Source organism: Sebastes umbrosus, chromosome 7 (genome assembly GCF_015220745.1).
Source record: "Sebastes umbrosus isolate fSebUmb1 chromosome 7, fSebUmb1.pri, whole genome shotgun sequence".
NCBI lineage: Eukaryota > Metazoa > Chordata > Actinopteri > Perciformes > Sebastidae > Sebastes > Sebastes umbrosus.
In genome coordinates, this window is record NC_051275.1 from 3,540,294 (window position 1) to 3,564,462 (window position 24,169).

At 40.0% G+C, this 24,169-nt stretch overlaps 1 protein-coding gene across 1 annotated transcript in view; it reads left to right on the plus strand.

Moving 5' to 3' along the window:
* LOC119491458 (rho GTPase-activating protein 42) overlaps nt 1-24,169 on the plus strand; it is an 85,514-nt gene that overhangs the window by 27,604 nt on the left and 33,741 nt on the right. Inside the window, 2 exon segments of the mRNA XM_037775542.1 lie at nt 190-251; nt 22,033-22,104. Of these exon segments, the coding sequence (XP_037631470.1) occupies nt 190-251; nt 22,033-22,104 (134 nt within the window).

The window sequence follows — 24,169 nt, forward strand, 5'->3', positions numbered from 1 at the left end:
TGAGCCACTGTGTTAGAATATATATTTTTTATCATCTGAATACAACAACACAGTGCATCACTGTGTACTTGGTCGACGGTGAACATATTGTGCAAGATGTGTTATACGTGCTGATGCATTTATCGACCAAACATGCAGTATTTCTCTTTTAATACGCTATTGTAGGAATGACGTTTCTTTGTATTTCAGCCCAGTCATTCAAAGAGTTCTCCCAGCTGCTGACCACTGTTGAAGAGGAAAGAAGACGCTTGGTAAGAATGCAATCTTTTTTTTTTTATTATTTTGTGGATGATTTTGTAAATGTATAAAACAAAAGAGAGGAAGAACACATGCCTGTCTTGCTTTAACACTGAGGATTAACACTTTGACAGAAATTGTTTTTTAGCTGTCATATTTGTATTAATGTGGACTGGTGTGAAGTAGAGACATCTGGTGAAAAGAATAGATTCTGCAGATTTCCTACCTACTGTTTTCCCCCTAAACTGAATTAGGACCCGTGGATTCTTCCACTTTCTCTGTACACAAGTCTGTCACTGGTGAATTTGTGGCTACATTTTTATACAAATAGTCAGTGGTCATGTCTATAATTTTGAATCCAGCGGTACATGTCCACCAGGTCCGGTGAGGACACTATGGGACGTGCTGCTCCACTCAACTGGCCGTTCAAGCGGTAACATACCATATCGTGGAATGCACCTGATTGGTCCCTGGTTTATCTGCTTACCATTTCAATCAGGAAACAACATGGCGGCCTGCTCGTAAAACTTCTGTTATTCCGTCTAAATAAATCCACCAAAACCTGCTTCTGAAAAACTTTTTAGGTGAGAAATATGCTAAGCTACCGGCTGAGTCTCGTTTCATTTTAGAACTAGATAGCCAAGTTTGACAGCGTGGTCCAAGTTTCGTGACCCGGACGCTTCGCCCTGGACGGGCTCATTTGTATAAAGGACTGTTCCCCGCCTTTTCATTTTGAAAGAGCAACGGCAAATGAGGACACTCCAACACTCGGCCGACCAATCGTGTAACTTCATCACTCAGTCAGTCAGTCAGTGACAGACTTTTGCGTTTTTAGGGCTTGACCTCTGCGGTCCAGTCAAAAACTATATGCGTGGTTACACTGAGAGTTTCCACCGCGTTTTGGGATCATTTACGGACGCGCTGCTTCTGTCTCCTGCTCTCTGTGTCGGAGTTTGACACACACGCACCTTGTGCCTAACGTTAGCAAATGTGCAGTGTATCAAGTTAGGAGTAACGTTATAGCTGTGAATGTAGCAGTGCAATGTGTGAACAGTTTATAGGTGAATTAATGCTACAACTCTTAAAGACTCAAGCCAAGTTCCCATGTCTTGCTTGTCTGCTGATTTAAAGTGAAGGGGGTTAGCCCAGAAGCTAGCAACAACAACGGCCCAGGCTCACTTAAGGTGGTCTGACCTTTAAGGTGGACCAGCTATTCTTATTTTAGTGATGAGCCGCTCCTCTGAGTTTTGCTCAGCTTTTCTTTTTTTTTCTTCTTTTTTTTTTACACAAATACCGTCATATACCTATAGTAGCCTATCTATATGGTGAAATGTCAGAAAGGTGTTTAAAAAATAGATATGCTTGAATTGTTCGTTGACCAATATATTTACATTATTTTCCTTAAAATTTTGCTCTGGTCTCTTCTCTAAGTTTGTATTTAACATAATAAACCTATTATTCCATTGAAATGTACTGAAACAAATGTATATATGAAACAAAAAGGCAATTTATTATTTTGGCTGGTAAAAAATAATAATAAATAATAATAAAATGTACCAGTCCCCTTGGCCAGTGAGTCAAAGAGTTAATATTGGACACTGGTCGCAGTGGTAGGAACTGAAAGGAAAAACAGGAACAGAATATTCACAGTACAGCAGAGCATGGAATGCCTTGTACTTTGTTGATATGTTTGCACGTTGTGATAAATTACGTATTCATTTCCCTATGTTTACTTCTTTCGGTGTAATTTTGGCTTACCAGCTTTCGAGTTCACTGCACGACTTTCTCAGCTTTATCACTGTGTTGCTCTACTTGTGCATAGAAAAACCCTGGGCCTGCACTTAGCATTTATTTTGTAAAAGTAGACATTTCAGAGGGTGGTACTGAGCGGTGCCTCAAGGCAGGAATTACCTTAGTCCACACATACTTCAGCTGTGCATCAGATTTGCCAAGTCTGATATGCAAATGAGATCAGCTGCAGGTTTGCAGTCGTAGGTTTTATAACTACCCAAGACATTTTCATTAGGACTCGGTTCTCCGTGAAGGAGCAGACTTTTAACAGCCTCTCTTTTTCAGTCTGAGGGGGTGAGTGTTTGATACTGAAAAGTTTGGAATAACACTTTAAATGGGGATAACAGATGGGGCTTTTTTAGGACAAACACTCTAAAGTTTAAGGTAATTCTAAAAAAATATGAGAAACTACTAAAGCTCTCACACTGTGCATCATTTCCATATGGATGCACGGATATACTGTACCTCTGCCTGACTGTGCAATGTATAGGTTTCATAGTAGTAGCTGCTAAAATACAGGCTCATCCCATAGATGTTAATATAAAGACTCAAATCTATGTGACTAAATGTGAACATTTTCCTCCTGACATTCAAAGTGCAGCTACATTTTATGATGGACAGAGTTGCCCTTTGAAGATGTGGGTCACCTCTGTGCAGGCCATGTAGCTTTATGGAATATCGTGTCATCCTAATCAATTTGACAAGCGTAAAAGACACCGTTCATAAATTCGTATGACCTTTTTTTTTTCTCGAAAGTGTGATTTAATTGCTGTAAATGATGCATAGCCCGTGTCACCCGTGTTAGTCTGAACTAGTAATATCTGGCTAATTTAGCAATTATGCAGAGCTTGAAAATATTTTCTCCAGAAATGAGGAAAAAACAGGAAGTGACATACTCAACAAATTCAGTGTGACACAGGGCTGGTTGGCTCTCACATGGTGCCTCAAACTAGGCTCTGATATACGGCTGTGACTCTGTCTTTCTGGCGTAGCGGTGGTCATTTGATGGCTGTCGAGGATGATCAGGGCAGATATGGGCACAACGAGTTGCGTTGTTATTTAAAACGGCCTCTGTTATTTGAGCGCATGTCACAAAGGCAAAGGTATATATTTTGGGGTCAGAAATCTATATGGTACAAAGAGGAAACACTGCTTTACAGCTTGATGTGTTTACGGCATTTGTATGCACAAGTTATAGATGGAAGTTTTTAGGGTTGGGGGAAAAAATCGATTCAACTATGTATCACAATTTTTAAATAGATTTTTTTAATGCCAGAATCGATATATTTGCTTCATTAGAGTCTATGCGGAGGTAGAAGGAAGTTACCGCTTTTATTGTTGTCATCTGAGTAACGTGACGTCATATCCGTTCCGTATCCTTCAACCAAAACAAACGGCAATCGACCACAGCAAGTCGATACAAGAAAGTAGAAAATGGCAGAGGGTCTGCATGGATACGATCAGCACCCTCACATTTTAAAATCCAAAGTGGTAAACGCTACACATCCAGTAAAGTACAGAAACACTTTGGGTTTCACACATTGCCAGGAATAGTAGAGCTAGCCATCACGGCTAAAGCTACATGCTAACTCTGTCACAGACAGGAAACGTTATCGTATCGCGGTAAGTGCGGTCAAGCCGGCTGTCACTCTCATCTCCGTGGTCAAATGGGCCGACGCTACAACTGTAGAGCACCCATATACTGACATTTATGTTCTCTGCATTCAAACGACCCTGGTGGAGCTGACCATGGATGGATAAAGAGAACGGAGCTGACGGGAGAGCTAGCGATGGACTTGGAGAAGTTAGAGGAAGTATACACGTGTGACTACGTCCGGTTTTCAAAATAAGGTGTTAAAAAAGGAAACTGTATACACAAAATACAAATGTGGAAATAAGATTAATTGGATTACATTCACCAGAAGTATAAAACGTTATGTCCCTTATAAATTAAAAAGAAAATACAACTAATTTGTGAGTGGTCTTTATTCTTTGATTTTTGGGTTGCTGGATAATAAATAATTCCTTACAATGACTGATATATTGACTTCAGGACATCTCTGACTACATACATGCTGAAAATCAAGCATTTTCACTGTATTAATTTAGATATTTTCCATAATAAAAGTCCTAGGAAGTGTATGATTCAACTTTCTCCCATGGTCAAGTGTTAAAAAAGTTTACAAGAATCGCAATAAGTCGAAATATCGAATCACAATACTTGTAGAATCGCAATACATATCGAATTGGCACCCGAGTATCGTGATAGTATCGAATCCGGAGATGAGAGGTGTATCGTCCCAGCCCTAATAGTTTGCAGGTTTTTTTTTTTTTTTAAAGCAACTAATTTCAAAGGGTGCAAAGAAACAATCAAGATGACAAGCAGAGATACAGCTTAACCGATAAACGAAACGACACTACAGCTGAGGAAGATGCATGATTATAAAGTAATGGAAATAAGTTATTAATCAGAGCAGCTATGACTAGTCAGAGAGGCTGTGGGATGCAGCACTTCATTCAGCTGTGATAGATTTAATGAGTAAAAACCTATTCATAGCACACACACCCTCTCCCTCGTATACTGTATCCCTCTCTACTTGCTTGAAAGGCACCCTCTTTGCATCATCTCCTCTTCACCTAGCAGTCTTCTGTCCCATCAGATCACAGGAATACGTAAGAAACACGGCTCTGATCCCTGCACTTTGAGCCGCTGGTTGATTGTAACGTTGGTGATGCAGGAAGTAAAGCTTATTCTCCACTTGCAAGTGGTTTAAATCTCTGGGGATACAAGTGTCAGCAATGTAACTAAAGTCATATGTAAACATAGTATTTTTAAAATCCCTGTGATATGAAATAACAACTTTTTGATATAGTTTTCCAAGATTTATACTGAAGTGGTGCATGCTTTGAAGTGAAAGCAACCTTTTTTTTTTCTTTGCTGCTCGTGCGTATGAACTATAAAGTGCTAATGACTCACCTCAATTGGTGGTGTAAAACTGTGATAGACACCACAGTCTTAGATACTGTGCTCATTTTCCAGCTCATTTGTTATAGAAACGTTGTTACAGGCAAGTTTCCAGGACCATGACTTACATCAGCATGTTTTCTGTCTCATTCCATTCACAGTTTTCACAACTGGTGTCAACCTTGGCGTAAATTGAGATCCATCATAAATAATTAAAAAACGTTCATTTATGTAGTCTAGCTCAAATAAGATAGACTCAGCACTGAAACTGCATTAACTGTCCTTATACCCCTACATAGCGTTAAACTTCCATCAAACTGGCACCAGAAACCAGATGCCCAGCTCTATCCTGCTGTCGTGAATCAAGATGAAAGTTAGACGACTTAGAAATTGGACAAACCGTTATCATTCACAGATTCACCAGTGAAAAAACAAAGATGAAATCATTTTCCAGAAGTGTGCATGTGGTCCCATGTGCTACAGCTGATTTAGCTAAGGTATCTAGACTAGCTAAAAAGCGTTCCTAACCTCCTTTTGTCCTGTGGTCTTCTTTCCATTATGAAGTTTGTTTCCCAGGTCTGATAGTATTCCTTTTGAATTTCTCACCCCATGTATGACGTTAGCTGTAATGAGAATAAGCTCAGTTAATGGTTTTGAAATACTGTAATAGCTTCTTGGAATTTTATTAGGTAATATAGTTGTAATATTTGAAACACAGCTCCTCATATGACTCCAGATTGATCCACATTTTGAGCATTTACTTAAAGTTTCTCTGTACAGTATCTAGAGCATTAATATAGCAGCAACAACTATTTGCTATGTAAAGATATAGAGGAGTAATATCTACCTGAGCAGAGACTGAAGTCACTCTCCCGCTGTGTATGTTGTAATCCAAGCTTTTCTGTGCTTTGTTGACATAGCGGGCCGGCCGTGTGTGTATTTAGTGCAAGGTTAATGCATGCGAGCGTGCGCCCAGTAGCTAGCTCACACGGCCGCCTCTCTGCACTGCTTTGTTTTTACTGTTGGCACCGTTAGCTAAGAGCTTCCGGCTCAGCTGTCACCATGTTGAGAGCCGTGCAGAGGCAATCGCAATGCTCCCAATCTCATCATTTAGCACTTTTAACAGGAACATTGCTAAAGTAAGAATTCCAATATGTTGTTTCCATGGCCTAGGAAAGTTCATCAATAATCTGTGAACATGAGCTACTCTCTCTCAAAGCAGAAACCAAAGAAAGAAGTCGCAAACTTGTGATGTCATCAGGTAAAAGTCCTGGAGCTGGTCCATAGATAATGAATCGAAAGTGAATGTTTGTTGTCTTTTTTATACCCAAATGAGCTTTATTCTATTGTAGTGTTGTCAGTTGTGAAACAGAAAATGAACCCGTACACTCAGACATTCCCCTGGGTGCTCTCAGTGTCATCTGGAACATCTTTCACAATTCATTGTCTATGGCAGCGGTTTCCACACTTTATAGCCTTATGACATCACAAATTTAGTTTTAACACACAGTTTTGGATTTGGGAGAGAGTTGTTCATGTTAACTAATATTTTTGGCCTGTCTTAGACCATAGGATAACATGTATGAATTTTGGAAAATGGGTGTAGTTCCCCTTTAATTCATATTCTATACTTACATGTTGCCTATTGCGGTTTCACTATGTGCCGTTAGATTACAAATACATCACTGAGCTCTGCAAACACTCATCAAACTCCCTAACTACAGTCTACTATACCCTATAATTTCCAGATATGCAAGAACTATGATAAACAGCATGTATAAGCATGTTTATTGAGTTGCGATCCAGTATGTCAGGTCTTCAAAATATTTTTTCTTTTTCTCTATGCAAAATATCCATGAATCCATCATAAAGCTGAAATGGCCCAGTTGGTGCGATCAGCTGCAATTCAGGAGAGATGCAGATGTTCCGATAAAGTAATACTCTCAGATTTGTCTTTTAAATCGTGCCCTTTTGTAGAATAAATGCAAAGGGAATGCGTAGTTCTCATTAAGTGTCATGAGCATATTTTATTCTGCTCCCCTGTCATTAATTGCTGTTGCACCAAACAAAATTCACTTCATTTAAAAGTGTACATGGCCAGATAATAGCCCACCAAATATATAACTGATGTGTTGTTGTACGCTGTTAAATAATTCATTGTTATACTATAAATACATGTGTACATGAGGAATAAAAGAATATAGAGCAGTCCTTTGGGAGCAACTTTCCCTTTCATACTTGCATTCACAAGCACGAGTCATGGCCACGACAATATTCATTACATTTGATAGCAAATTCAGTTAAGCTCAACAAAGGTCACAACAGAGAAGTTACAAAGGAACATTTATGAAACACTTGTGATATTCATATTTGTACCTGCTTTGTATGCTGGTCTCTGACAGCTGTATCAGTGGCATATTGTGGCATTTCCAAACAGCAGATTGTATATCTACATATTGAGCTACAAAGATACAAAATCAGGGATGACAGCATACAAACTACAATGTAGAGATGGAGGTGTGTGTGATTGTCATGGAGAGAGGTGCCAAGCACCTATATTCAGCTGTCTGTCAGTGGCTCAAGTGCAAGTTATGGAAGACGAAAAGCTTATTTGTCTGACACAGAACACCTTTATTTTATGATAAACTGTTCACTGTGACATGAGAAAGCACACTAGGAAATTCCTTAAATGTTTTCCAGATCAGCGCTGTCATAGTGTGTGCAGTATGGTTTTGGTGAGAGAGGCAGGATGACCAGAAGGTTTCATTCTGGTCTTTATGTATCATGAAAGCAGTTGGTATCTGCAGAACTCAATTAGCGCATCTCAAACTAACACATGTTTCCCCAAATGTATGAAATCTATCTCAACAAGGGAAGTATAGTATATACTGAAAACGTGAAATATTGTGAATTATACTAGATGGGGACTTCACTTTCTGCTATACTTAAACTGTGATGGCTCCCAGATGGAGCTCCTATTTGTAAGGTTTGTAACTGCTAATAGATCATGGCAGACAGATGTGGCAGTTGATAAAAAAAGAAACTTGTCAACACTCACACCAGAGTGGGTGTAAACTTTCAGCAGCAGATCCTGGATAAAACCAGATTCCGCCCCATCCCCCTTACTTCCTTTGACATCTGGACTGCATCTATGAACTAAAAATAGAAGGACACAGACTGATAAGAGTCACTGAAAACATTTCAAAGTAGATGTAGAGGAAACCTGTATGTCCTTTGTGGCATGTTAACTAGCATACTGTAGGTGCCTCTGCTAGCTGCTGCACGGGATAGAGTCCTACCAGTAGCCCAATTTCTGTTGGCCTTGTCAAGCAATAAAGCGTTTATTGTCTGTTGGTTTGGCGGGTGGCCAGGCCTGAAATCTTTTCGCTTGTGCACTTTGCGATTGGCTTACCAACTACACAAGTGTGTTATTCCACAGGAAGACTTCCCAAAGTCTATCTGTTTTAAAAAGATTTCTGCTATAATTCCCCTGCTGATAAGCCTTTCAGCAGCAAAAAAAAGACTGAAAGTGGTTCAAGTTCTGCATGGCTTGAGAAGGTTCAGCACTGCTGAGCTCGGATGGCATTTAGAAGTGGAAGGGCAGTGCCCTGATGTTGTGGCCTTTGGAGTGATGATCATATCCCCCTGGGAGGGAGCCTTTTATGGCTGATGTGGAAAACAGAGAGTGTTTTTCCTGTTGTTGTTTCATTAAAGGGAGGGGGGGAGGGATCAGGTGTAGCTTTTTTTTATATCACAACTCATATAGGCTAATACATATACTGTTATGTAAATCCTTACTTGTGAGTAATTACATTAAATAGTATTTCTTTAAAGCTGAAGTAGGCGAGATTGGAGCAAATATGATTTAAAAAAAAGTTGCTTTTATAGAACAGTCGCTATATGGTGACAGTAGTACATGAAACAGGTAACCTGAAAAATCGTGTTCCTCTGTGTCTTTCTGTGTCCTCCGGTGCTCCTAACGGCATCTGCAAGATTTCACAGTCCGGACGAAAACAACCAGTCAGAGCTGATCTGAGGTCTGCTGTCCAGCTGCCGTCTATGAGAGCCGGCTGTCAATCACTTGCAAACTCCGACCAAGCGGTCAAACTAGGCAGCGCTGATCAAATATGAATCAATATTCTGTTACTGTAATGCCTATTTCTCTCCTCAGATGTTTTCAGAATCATCTTGTAGTGCACGGTTTAGCTGTAAAATTAGAAAGTTTGTGACGCCGCCGCCATTGTAAAATCTGTTGAAGGAACACCAAGTTCTGGTCACATGACTGGAGCACAGCCAATAGGAGCGCTCTCTCTGAAATTACCTGTGATTGGTCAAAGTCTCCCGTCACGGGCTAGATTTTCTAAACATTCCTAAAAATGAACAAGACTTGCTGAATTGCTGGTCATGTATGACAACCTGCTCTTTAATGAATCTGATAAATATGAATGACATGAAGTCACTATTTAGAGTCTAATTTTTCATCATTTAAGTTTTGAATTAGAAAGAAAAGCATGACAAACTCTCTGTTATTTAGAGCTGCTGTATCTCTCACATCTTAGACAATATTCAACAAGCCGCAGCATCTTCATTTTTCTCAGCAATATGTGCAAGAAGATACATCTTGTAATTATGTTCCCCTTTTCCTGCTCTTCTACGAGATAAACAACAAAACCCCTCGCGGTCCCTTAAGTGCTGATTTGCTGCACTGCGTTGCATTTATTTCCCATGTTGAGAGTTTTCCTTTGGTTTACATTTCTTCGACAGCCTTTAAAACACGTTCAATTATACGTAATTTGTCTGAGCCGCAGAACTGAAACCATACTGGTATAAATTGTGTCTCTGCCACTGTTTTCTCAGGATTTAACAGCACAGTAACTCCGCTCTGTGGGTAGCTGGTGTGCTGGTCTGTGAACTGAGGAATGTCCTGTTGACCCTGAGACAACAGTTTGAAAGAAAGGGCTCTCATTGTTCTTAGCAACATCCATGGCGGCTGGTTTAATGAAAGTCTGAAAAGTATTTGGAACGGACAGTATCAAACCTTTGTGCTATCCACCGCACAGCTAAAATCAGCCTCAGTTAGCATGAGCCAAGATATCACTGTGTATATCATTATTCACCTCAAGCACATATACGTATACTGAAAGTCAAAATATTAAAACTTAACCACAATCAGTTTTTTTTTTTTACTTCAACATGTACAGATACAGTATACTGTATATAAACTGTGATTACAGAGAGAAGAAATCTTGGCTGGCATGCGAGATTTAAACTGAAATTCAATCTTACTATACATAAATAAATATAACCTTTATGCTGTTTTACAAACAGAACAGATGTTTTCTTTACATGCCATTCAAGAAATGACGTTGCGCTTTGTTATGCCAATTAGGCCCTGGGTTTCTATTTAACAGCAGCTTAGTGAAGAGTAGAGGAAACTGTTTTATCTATTTATCCTATCTCAGTCTAATTCATGTGTAATTCTCACTTTATTTCAATGTGATGAAAATGACAAGCACCTCAGACAAAGAACAAAACACCTTCTATCAGTGCTTGAAGTGGAAAGTGCCGGTACCCCCGCCCCCCCGCTTATTCACATGTTGGCGTGTATATTGGCAGGCATCAGCAATCACTATTACATTCTGAATATCTACAGTGAATAAAATATATTAGGATGTATTGGGTTTGGAGGTTTTTGACTTAAACTTATGCAATTTCACATTTATTTTGCTCGGACCATTATGGTTACTATAGGAAACGCCCAAAAAAGCCACAATGTGAAATGGCTACTATTGGGACTAACACCATTACACATGAATACAATTGGACTCATTGGATCCACCACAGTCTCAGCTTTACAGTCATACCCAATTTATGCAATTCTAAGACTGTTTAGGGACCCCATTATGCAGAAATATGAAAATACACCGTGTTGCTCACACCCTCCAGCTGGCTGTTAACGAGGGTCTTTTGGCACAGAGAAGTACTCGTATCGGTACTCGGTATCGGCGAGTACCCAAATGTAAGTACTTGTACTTGTACTCGGTCTGGAAAAAGTGTCGGTATCGGTGCATCCGTGGTTTTCTAGTTCCATGCAATGCCAGTACCTTCACTCAAGATTTAAAACTGAGCCCCCTACAACCTACGAAAGACAGAATAGCGGCCGGTTGGATTTTTAAGAGGGTAATTAAAAATCAATACAGCCTTTTAGAGAATCGATACAGTATCGCAAAACATAATATCGCGGTATTCATGTGTATCAATATTTTCTTACACCCCTAAAATGGAAGAGGACAGTAAAGAGCACCGGCAGCTTGTGAGAAGTGCCAGTGCGCAAGAAATAGTCACGGTAGGCCATATGAGTAAGTGCTGGTACTGCGTACCAGTGAGTACCGGCCCACTTCAAGCACTGCCTTCCATCCTACAGATTTTCAGGGCAAACCGAGTTGGTTCAACCAAACGAGCCATATTGACTCGGTGCGTTTCCAGGTGTATCTCCAGATGACATGTTGCAAAACAGGAGAAGAAACCTGACAGGGAGATGATCACTGTTTTAATGCCCGTTCATGCTGCACTGCAGTGATTCCAGTTCCTCTCACTGCTCTCGATGGCTTCATGCTTTCTACCTGTTATGTGTCTCTTCAGTATAGCAGGGTCACAGATTTCTCCGATGGAAAGCCTTTTCTCTTCTGATGTAAACAGTCAGTGTGGAGACAACTGTTTCTTGGAAAGTGTGGAGAGCCAAGAAACCATTTAGACAGTCACTAGAAGAGCTGTTTGCTGACATAATGTATTTCCCCGCCGCTTGTCCCTGCTAAGAGAGAGACTGGATCCCACATAGCCAGGAGCGCTGAAATACCTCTCCTAGGTGATCATTTTTATGTTCCGATACATCAACCTGAAGGTTCACCAGGCATACATTAATTAATACCTGAAATATGGAGCTTAAATATCTACAGTATGTTACTTCGGCAGACAAATTATCTCGCTCGCTCAGGGTTCTCAGTAAACTCCCCCTGCCAGCTTTACTAACTTACTGACAGCTAGCTACATTTTTTAGGATCCAATTGAATTTTTTATGACGACAGTTGGGTTGGTGTTGTAAATGTTTAGTTTCAGTGCACTGGGACTGCAGTGTGGGACAGCTGTACTTTTGCAATGGCTCTCTCTCCACATAATCTGGCCAACTCACACAGCAGCTGACTGACAGCAAGCTTCCTGTTTTTGACACACAGGTATCATGAGTAAATAATAATGCTATTTTTAAGTTGCTGCAATTTCCCCCTGCTGAGTTTGTATTTATGTGTTTCAAGCTTATCTGTTCAGTAGCTACAACAACGTTTCCTTAGTGGATAACAACAATGTATGTTTTTGTACTGTTTTTTTTTGTTGCCAATGTACACATACCGGATGTCACAAGCCTGTGAAATTCCACGATTCCAATACCCAAATCTATACCACAATAAATAACATAAGTAAAACAATAAATCCCATGTACTGCAACATACACTCCTTTATTACCGTTTACTGTGAAAACATCTCGTTCAAACAATTGGATGTTTTCAAGTTTCTCGCCAAAAACTACATTTTACAAGATTCCATTTGAAAACATTCATGATAACGGATTTACCTTCGCCCAATACTCAATTTTACGTAATAGAGCCTGAACGCATCATATTTAGGGCTCTCAAAGTTACGTGATAATAACGCGTTAACGCAAATGCGTTTTAGCGCCACTAATTTCTTTAAAGCAACATGATTTTTCGGTTGTAGCGGGCTACAGATAGTACCATATGAAACTATAAAACCTAAGGAATCCATCGGTACCAACAATGTCATACTGGCTTGTCGCGAAGGAGCTTAAATAACACCCCAAACTTAAGATAATTTTGGTGAGGAAAAAACTGGTATGGCCATTTTCAAAGGGTCCCTTGACCTCTGACCTCCAGATATGTGAATGAAATTGGGTTCTATGGGTACCCACGAGTCTCCCCTTTACAGACATGCCCACTTAATAATAATAATAATAATAATAATAATCACATGTAGTTTGGGGGCAAGTCATAGTCAAGTCAGCACACTGACACACTGACAGCTGTTGTTGCCTGTTGGGCTGCAGTTTGCCCATGTTATGATTGATTTGATATTTTTTATGCTAAATGCAGTACCTGTGAGGGTTTCTGAACAATATCTGTCTTTGTTTTTGTTGTTAATTGATTTCCAATAATAAATATATACATATATTTGCATAAAGCAACATATTTACCCACTCCCATGATGATAAGAGAATTATAATACTTGACAAATCTCCCTTAAAATAGCCTACATTTTGAAAAGAAAAACATGTGCGATTAATCGCGATAAACTATAAACAATAATGCGAGTAAACGTGACTAAATATTTTAATTGATTGACAGCCCTAATTATAATATAAATCAATGACACCACTCGTGTCGTAACGTTAACTAGCTCTCATCCTGCCGATTTCAACACGGATTTGTTGTTCACAATGTAGCATTATCAGAGAAAAAAATAAGATGCATCCTCCTGGACGCGTGGATAGTGAGTTTACTTGCGTCCCAAACACATTCTCTATTGTCGACTGGACGCCGTTGGTCTGGAGCCCTGACGGGACCGTACGGTACCTGAGGTAGTGTAAGAAAAACGCGTATCTTCACTTTGTCAGAATTTTGGCATCATCTTGGTACCGAAGTATCGGTTCTCATGACATCCCTAACATATACACAGGATTACAAACACTGTAGTTAGGATATTCAAAAATGGGTTTTACAAGTGCTATATAAGTGTGGTATTTTGTGATCTAAAGGTTATCAAGGGTCACCCATCACCGAAACCTAAAAAACAGAGGATTGTACTGTAAATGTACCTCTGAAGTAGCTCAGTCCGTGTGGGACTTGGCTTGGACTAAGTACAGTGTGTGGACAGGTAGCCGAGGTGCCCTTGAGCAAGGCGCTGGACCCCCAAACTGCTGCTTGGGCATCTGTAATAGTAGCTGGCCACGTGCTCCTAATGCTAGGATGGGTTAAAAGTGAAGAGGCTAAATTTCACTGTGTGTGCTGTGCTGCTGTTACATGTGTGACAATAAAAAAAAAACTAAAAAAACAACAGTGGATTTAAATCTGTGTTGCAAAAAAAAACTAGCGATTGGTTCTGTGAGTACCACGGTCCTTCATTTGGAGAAAGCAGTTTAATACATGAGGATAAACGCACACAGACAGCTACTCTACAGCAGCCTCAAACTCTGCTATCAGAAAGCATTACAATAACATCACAGGCAACCAAACTGTACTTAAAACAAACAACGTAAAATCCTCACGGGACACACAAAACCAGCTACTGTCTGCATTTCAGGCGGCTGCTTCATATCCTTGCTTAACAGCTCACTCTCCGATGAAATGTGTAGGGCAAACGTGTCACGTCTACACTCCCACTGTTCTGCGACTGTCTGCAAAAGGTTTGTTTTCATTTCATACCTCATAAAAGTTAGGGGAGGAGGACTTTTTTCAGCTGCTGCAGGTGCCGTGCTGTACCAGATAAAGATTTAGCTCTGCAATGAGATTGTCACCCCCTACCACACACAACAACACACACATACACCTCCCTCCCAAACAATCTGCAGGACAGAAAGTGGAGTGAAACCACACAGCTCTTAGCCACTCACCTCTTTCGATAAAGGTCACACACCGTCAGCATGAAATGGGATGTTTTTATTCTATCATGATGGATGAGGGCAATAATGTTTTATTATGCATTTTAACACATTAATTAGGTTGTGGGGGCTTGCTCACACCTACTTTAATGAGATTAGGCTAATTCCTTTTGGTCGCCGCATGCTGTCATTGTGATCATTGTGTGCGAGTTGCTTCTCCATAATTTTATTCGATGCTGCGGGCTATTCCATTAGCTGTAATACAAACTCAAGACAAAGAAGTGCAGATGTCCGGCACTCGTTTTCACGGAAGGAAGGAAAACACAGCCGTGTTATTCCACTCTTAAGCTCTACCAGCAGCACCTATTAACATTCCTCGGCTAAACTCTTACACTTAATAAATTGACACAATTGTACATTCAGAGCAGCTGCATTTCAGTGTCAAAGGCTTTAGTCGATCATTCACACGTGACAGCTAAACTTAGGTGGGGACCTAATGGGGGAAATGTAATCACTTCCAAGAACGAAGGCCACTTTCAGTATGCATAATTAAATCAATAAATAAATATTTATCACCTGGAGATGTCTTCATGGTCTCTCAATATCCTTGATTAATTATAAACAGAGGGACAGAATAACATGACTGGCACTTTTACCCCTAAAGTAAACTTCCGGTATATTTTACTTGTGGTTTTTCTACTGTTACGCGATCAATAGCTTGTTGAACATCTACCGACTTAAGCGGCAGTAGGCAGAATGTTTTTGGCATCATTGGGCAAAAAAATCCATAATAACCTTTCAGCATATTGTAATTCAAGTGTTCTGAGAGACTTTCTGCACCTCCTATGGCTCTGTTTTCAGGCTTTAAAAATATAACCCTGACGGGAGACTTTGACCAATCACAGGTCATTTCAGAGAGAGAGCGTTCCTATTGGCTGTTCATTCAACGAAGGCAGCTGTCAATCACTCGCGAACTCCGATCAAACGGTCAAACTAGGCGGCGCTGATCAACTATTAATCAATATTCTGTTACTGTAATGCCTATTTCCCACGTAAAAATGTTTTCAGAAACATCTTGTATTGTACTGTTTCGCTGTAAAATGAGAAAGCTCCGGCTGGTGGGCGGTGCTTGGTATTTCCTCAACTGATCTCAACATGGCTGCCGGGTCACAAACTTTCTCATTTTACAGCAAAACAGTACAAACATGGCACTGCCCACATTCAACATGAATATCACCTTGGCAGACGATGGTCACTCGCCTGCATTCGCCATGTGTGACCGTGCCTTTATACTAAATATTGGTGTTTTGTCACTCTCTTGGCTCCCTATCACTTCATTTGCTCAGTCTACTTTTACAGACTAACAGACAGTGAAACAAATCAATACACTGCTGTTGATATGGTTATTTCTATTAATGTATGGTTAAACATGGCTGTGCTTAGTAAATAATGGGATATATTGTAAATCAACAGCGTTGGTCCATATCACAGTAAGGTGATTTCTTGATATTTTTCTCTTCTTTTTGACCTGTTTCTGTCAGAGGCTGCTATAAATTGTCACAGTTGGCAGATTTTTAACTGGAAACCGATAAAACACCTCTTGTTCAAAGCACCAGATGCCCTTTTCCAGAACTCTCTTCCTCTGCCTGGATCCACGGTGTGCTTGGATATTGTATGTGAGAAGGGGAAATTGCTGATCAACAATAAAAAAAAAAAGTTGCTTTTTCATTTGAATGCAGCATGGTGACCGAGCAAGCTTTTTATGACGCCTCTTCAACCAGCAAAAAAAAATAGCAGGGCTGGTGTGGTATGTATGTGTGGCGTGGTTCACACACAAAGAGATTCAGTTGATTTGCAGTGAAGCAGCAGGGCTTTAGGTGCAATTAAGCTGGCTTTTCATTGTGAGGACATTGTCAAAACAGAACGGGCAAAAAGCCTATAAAAGTTATTTACTACCCAGTTTACAGACTTACATACTGTAGCCAGTGAGGCAGAGCAATTCACAGTTAAATGCTACGATGATTATAACCTATAGGCGTATAAGAACCGAATTTACACAAACAGATACCCAGAAATGAATGTGACATATACAACCTACAGTGTATGCACTGAAAGCCATTTCAATAGATCTGAAACACAATATACTTTATAATGAGAACAAATAACATGTTTTTGGCTGGACACAGAGTGCCAGCCCTACAAAACACAAAACTCTGTCACTTAGTGACTGACTGAGTGATGAAGTTAAACGATTAGTCGGCCGAGTGGTTGGAGTTTCTGCATGCAAATGAGCCGGAATAACAGAAAGTTTACGAGCAGGCCGCCATGGTTGTTTCCTATTTGAAACGGCAAGTAGAAAACCAGGGACCAATCAGGTTCATTAGATAGGGTACGTCACCGCTTGAACGGCCAGTTGAGTGCCCAAGTGTTCCTTGCCGGACCTGGTGGACATGTACCGCTGGATTTAACATTATAGCAAAGAGTATAGAAGCAAAGAGACAAAACTTATTTTTTTTTGACAACTGCTGCTGCCGCCATTTTGGACTGAAAAGGTTATTATATTCATAACATTTTATTGTTCAGCCAAGGTCATTTCGGTAGAATATGAAAATACAATAGAAAATCATTTTGTTGTTTATTTTTGTACGGCTCTTTTTAAGCGGGACGTTTTTCTGGCATCCGGTAGTCGCTTTCAGTCCAAAATGGCGGAAGCATAGCTCTGCTGCTGGGCGCTGGCATTGCAATGGAACGAACAATTGGACTTTCACTTCTTGGCAATATCCCGTTCTTTCATACAAATTATTTGTATAACAAATTCACACAGTGACTATTAGGGCTGCACAGTTGATCGAATATAAATCATAATCACCATTTTGGCTTCCCACAATTAAATGAATACGATCGCCTGCGGGTATGGAAGTGAAAACTCAGTTTTAATGTGAAAGTGCAATAAAAATATGTTGTTGTTAAAATCAATGAATAATCGTGATAAATAATTGTGATATCAATATTGATCAAAATAATTTCATTTTGGCCGTAATCGTTCAGGCCCTACTGACCATACACGGTCCAGCCATATACTCGGTTTTGACCAAGTCTTGTTTTTCCAAAATGTGTTGTAGCACTGATGAGAGCTATACTCACAAGAGCTGACCTGGGCGATGGTTATCTGTGGGCTTCTCTGTGAGTCATGCTTGTATGCACACTGCGAAGAGAAATTGTTGACAGAATATTCTGTATGTGTTCGGAAAGCTGTGAAAAAAAGGTGTTATATACATTAGGGCATTTTTCTTCTTAGTAGATGGATGAAAGAGGCAGAGAAGACTCGTTGTGTTTCCAAACTATTCATAGTAGATATTCACATTCAAACTAATTATAAAGATATTAAAGGCAAATTTCAATCGGTACACTTTTCACTATTCAATTTGGTCCAGCCTTGGTGGCATTTTGATCTGTCTCTGCAAATTAACCTCGGAGAGCGACACATTTGATCCACTTGATATTTGGACTGGTAAAAGCAGGAAGCAAGGGAAATATAGCACATTGACATTCCTCCCCCTATCTGGTATTGAAATTGCTTAGCGCTATTGCATCCTTTCAAGCATCACACTGTGCTCGCTCATATGGATTAAATCCTGTTTTAGAGAGGCTGTTGCCGAGGGCATTCGGCATAATGCCAGTTTGAAATGATCCATTGAGTCTTAAATAAGTTGGCCTCTTTCAAGTATAAATATCCAAATCGGCTTATCGGAAATTGATAATCAAAAGCGATCTGAAATCTTGAGCGTTTCAAATCTCGACGTGCTGATCTTTTGTCTGCATTGAATACAATTGTGCGTTAATTTACCACTACTAGCACTGTTAATTATTTTGAAATTAACAATTGATAATAGATTCCATGTCAAAGTGTAAATGTAAGCCTGACTGTGGTCCAAAAAAATCCAAATGTTGTACATGCAGGTTTCAGGTTCCGGTAACTCAAACCTGCATGTACAACATTTGGATGAAATAATTTAACTAACTTTCTTTCATTCAATTCTCAATATTAGACCATAATCTCAAAAGCTTATAGTGCTGTATATTTAATTGTCCTGTCTATTTAACTGAAAATGAAAAAAGTATGTATTAGAAATGTACATGTAAAGCATGGTAATACTGCAGGCTCAATTAGACTGAAAGCATGGGAGATAAGTCAGAGGAAATTACATTATCGCACTGGCAGAGCAGTATAATTCTCGCTGTTGACACAGTAGATAACATGATGACTTCGATATGACGGGGGGGATTATAACAGCTAGATTTGATGACCGTCAAATGCCCTCCACGCTCCTAATGGAGTGTCACTTGTAACCAAATTGCCTTGGTTTATCTTACAGAAGCACTCTCTTACTTATACTTTTTCAATGCTTTTAAATTCCATCTAGTAACGGCCCATAGTACAGGTTTGATTGGTTGTGTTGTATGTGAAGTCATTTCTGCAAACATTCCCATTTATAACAAAAAACTGATTGTAAATAAAGGTTAAATATGCTGCCCCTGCGTTGGTACACTTGGTAGCTTCCCTTAAACATAACCCCTAATTATTTCAAATCTATTTCTTCATGATCTTTTGGAAATTCATTCTTCGCATGTAAAATTGTAATTATATAGTGTGAGTGAGTGTGTCAACCTAAATGTCATCGAAGTCACACAGTCTGCAGATTTGAGTTCTAATTAACACTCACCGTAGGGCTGTAACTAACGGTTCCTTATTATCTCCACCAGACGTAAGCCTGTGGGGAGCTCATGCGCTTGGCAGTGTGTGCGTGTGTCCGTCTGTCCACAGCTATTCTTGCATACTACTGGACCCATCAGCCTAATATTTTCTGTGCTCATTTATGACTATATGCTCAAGGACCTCTTGTGGTTGGGGTGATTCACAGTTTTTGAAAAAAATTGGTCTCATTTTGAACCGAAGCATCAGCCGTTTAATTCCATACCCGATATGTTATGATCCACTAAAGTTAGGAAGGATACGAGATTAATAAATCCCAGTTTTTGTTATCTCTGCCACCATCTTGCCTGTAAGGGAGCCGGGAGGGACAATTGAGTGAGATTCAACTCCTTTTTTGTTTGTGAAGAGAGAGAGAGACACACCTGGTGGAGATCTGCACTCTGCTGACGGCGAACTCCGACCAAACGGTCAAACTAGGCAGCGCTGATCAAATATGAATCAATATTATGTCACGTTAATACCTATTTCTCTCCTCAAAATATTTTCAGAATCATCTTGTAGTGCACGGTTTAGCTGTAAAATGAGAAGTTTGTGACGCCGCCATCATTGTGAAATCTGGTGAAGGAACGCCAAGTTCCGGTCACATGACCGGAGCACAGCCAATAGGAACGCTTGTCTCAATGAAATGGGCCTGCGATTCGTCAAAGTCTCCCGTCACAGGCTAGATGTTCTAAAGCCTGAAAACAGAGCCATGATGAGGTGCAGAAGTCTAGTTTTCTCTCAGAACACTTGAATTACAATATGATGAAAGGTTATTATGGAATTTTTGCCCAATGATGCCAAAAATATACTGCTTACTGCCACTTTAACATGATAACAACGCGTTAACGCAAATGTGTTTTTTTTTTCTTTAACGCATTAATGCAATTAATCTGTCAGAGGTTGAAGCAGGTTCAGTTTTAAAGCTAGACTAAAGATACTGGTAGCATATGAAAGTAGAAAACCTAAACCTAATCCATTGGTACCAGCCATGTAATAGCTAGCTTGTCGAGAAGTAAATAGTAACGCTCCAAACCTGTGATAGATTTTGGAGTGACATGGGTTCTATGGGTACCCACGAGTCTCTCCTTTACAGACACCCCCTCTTTATGATAATCACATGCAGTCTAGGGCAAGTCATAGTCAAGTCAGCACACTGACACACTGACAGCTGTTGTTGCCTGTTGGGCTGCAGTTTGCCATGTTATGATTTGAGACTATTTTTTATGCTAAATGCAGTACCTGTGAGGGTTTCTGGACATTGTTTTGTGTTGTTAATTGATTTTCAATAATAAATATATACATACATTTGTATACAATAAGCATATTTGTCCACCCCCATGTTGATAAGAGTGATTAATTTGCAATTAATTGTGATTAATCATGGACAATCATGCGATTAATCGCGATTAAATATTTTAAGGATATATATCTATATCTGTCTATATTTGAAGGACCGCAAATATCACGGTGTAATTAAAGTACATTATTACAACAAAGATACAAGCTTACACTACAAGCTTATATATAAAAGGAGATGGCATCGTTGCAGGCTCAGAGAGATTGCAGCTTCCTTTTGAAGTCACTCGTTCTGGTTGGCTGATGGAGCTGACAGGGTTATTTTGGGACAATGAAAATGCGCCGTGATTAATGGTTCAAAACAAAAACTCTATCCCGAGACGGTGTGTGTTCAGAGGACTGTAGCTCGGGAGCTGATAGTCCATCTGAGGCAACACCTCTAAATTAGTGCTGGTATCATAGATGTATTATAGAGCTCAGCCCCTTAGTTTATCACATACACTCACCACACAGAATAACACCTTAAATCAACCCAAGAGCCAGTGTCATTTGTGACAGCGCCTCCCGTAGAGCAGCCCCACCGGTCTGATGTCATCTGATCTCAGTGGATGAAAGCCCATCTTCGGGAAAATTCAGAAGCACCTTAATGGCACCTTTCCGAAACAGTCATTCGCAAGGATTGGGCGTAGACTGTAATTGGCACAATATATCTTGCCTCAATCTGTTTCTGTCTGGAATGAGAAGGTAGAGGCTCCAGGAGAGACCTTTTTGCTCCAGTCATGACGCAGGAGAGGTCACCAATATGTGGAGACATACCTCAAACATTTAAATGCATTGAAGGGCTGCAGTTGTAAAGCTCCCTCATCTGCCGTTGCTGTGTCATAATTCAGCGAGGTTTGACAATGCTGGTGCTTCACAGCTCACATAAAAAGGCTCCATTTTCTTCTATCGAGCAGAACCATTGTTGAGCACTCTATCTCTCATCTCTGCTGTGCTCATTCCGGGTACCTCACAGGAGCACATTGTTCATTGTCACAGGCTTAAGAGATATTAATGAATGTGATTGCTCTATCCTCCACTTGTGTTTGGACTCAATGCATGCGTATTTGACTTGGGCTGGATAATTCTCGCGGCTATAATTTCCTGTGTGTCGTACACTTTTTCGGCGCATTGACAAAGCAAGACTATTGTAATAAAACTGAATGACTAGTAGATTAAAAGTTTAGTAGTCGTTTTGAATTATTCAGAAGGTTACAGTGAGTCAGATCTTCTCGTTCAGTCTGACATCCGTCTATCTTTTTCTTTTATTTTTCATTTCAGATTCAGAATGCAGATGATGTGTTGATTACCCCCTTGGAAAAATTCCGGAAGGAGCAAATCGGTGCTGCGAAGGTAAGAGACCGCCTACACGGCACGCGCAATTAGCAGCTGAACAGCGGAGGATTTTTCATATGTTCTTGACACCCTCGCCTCTCATCCTCCCCCCCCCTTCATCTCCCCCTAAAGTGTGTAAATCGTTAATTAAAAGTAAAACATGACACTGCCAAGAGAAGTGGCTTAATCAGACTGATGGGGAGTATAAACGAAGCCGTCAGTTCGCGAATGTGATATTGAATGATATTAATTCATTATTTTAAGGTCGCTAGTTATAGTTTAAGGTGGCATCTTGAAATGAACAGTTATCTGACATTGCAGACAGGGTTCACAAAAAGAGCTGTGGGTGTTCTTTTCAAAAAAAGAATTAAACACAAATCATTAGGGTTGTCAATCAATTAAAATATTTAATTGCAATTAATCGCAAATTCTTTTTTTTTATCTGTTCAAAATGTAACTTAAAGGGAGATTTGTCAAGTATTTAATTCTCTTATTAACATGGGAGTGGGCAAATATGCTTGCTTTATGCAAATGTATGTATATAGGTATTATTGGAAATCAATTAACAACACAAAACAATGACAAATATTGTCCAGAAACCCTCACAGGTACTGCATTTAGCATAAAACAATATGCTCAAATCATAACATGGCAAACTGCAGCCCAACAGGCAACAACAGCTGTCAGTGTGTCAGTGTGCTGACTTGACTATGACCTGCCCCCAAACTGCATGTGATTATCATAAAGTGGGCATGTCTGTAAAGGGGAGACTCGTGGGTACCCAGAGAACCCATTTTCATTCACATATCTGAAGGTCAGAGGTCAAGGGATTCCTTTGAAAATGGCCATGCCAGTTTTTCCTCACCAAAATTTAGTGTAAGATTAGAGCGTTATTTAATTTCCTTGCCGACAAGCTAGTATGACATGTTGGTACCAATGGATTCCTGAGGTTTTTTCTAGTTTTATATGATACCAGTATTTTCACTCTGTAGCTGAGCTCTCTGCAAAAATCGCAAGTTGCGTTAATTCGTTAAAGAAATTAGTTATTATTTATTAGTTTATTTATATTTATTAGTTATTGTCGCGTTAATTTTGACAGTCCTATCATATTAATGAGCTGATTACTGCATTCCACACAGTATTTCATTCCATGTATTTCTATGCAAAAGTAAACATGAAGAGTCTTCAGTGCTGTTATCCCTTCAAAGATACTTCTGTATGATCTACTTTATAATATGATTACTCTAAACTTTCAGTATCTATCTAATATATTGCTTTCACCTTTTTTTGTAATCAGATTACTGTAATCCTGTTACATGCAATGCACTCCTCCCTAACCTATTGGACATAGAGGATTGATATCAGTAGGGGTCCTGCAGTGCAGAGTGTTGCTCCAAGGCATCCCGGTTCCACAGTGGCTATGCTGTTGAAGCCGGGGTTGACTGCAGAGAACAGTGTGGGCTTGTTGCTACAAGCCATGCTTTCATTCCTGGCCAACGCAAAGGCATAAAATGAAAGTGCAGCAGCTTGTTTGTGGTCTTTTTTCCCTTGATGAGATCACACATGAAGAAGCTGGCAGAACTCAAGCCCATACACAGATCTCCCACTGAGGTTTCTGAGTCCTCTGCTAACTCCACACTGGCCTCTGTGAATCATTAACACATCTTTACATAACCCTAACCCCTGTGAGGGACATTCCAGCCTCAAAGTCACACTCTCGCCCATCTTCATTTATTTTACATGACTTGACAGCCAGCGCTCTGCAGAAGTAGTCATTTTTTACTGCACCACTTCATCTCAGCCTTCGCGAGCCAAGTTGCAATGTAAAGGAACCATTTCTCTTCTCGGTGCTGAGGTGTGAACATCAATCACTCTTCTTTTTCATCGCCCAGACTAAATAACCATTGTCGCTTCAACCATCCCATGTATCTACCGTAATAAAAAAGGACATTTCGCCGCCATCTCTTCCTCTCACTGTCCCCCCCCCCCCCATCACAGTGCTCAGTGTTATTGCACCGACTCTCTATGTTTATAAAATGGTTTCTTAAAAGCCACAGCCCCCGTCACTCCCACTACCTCTTAT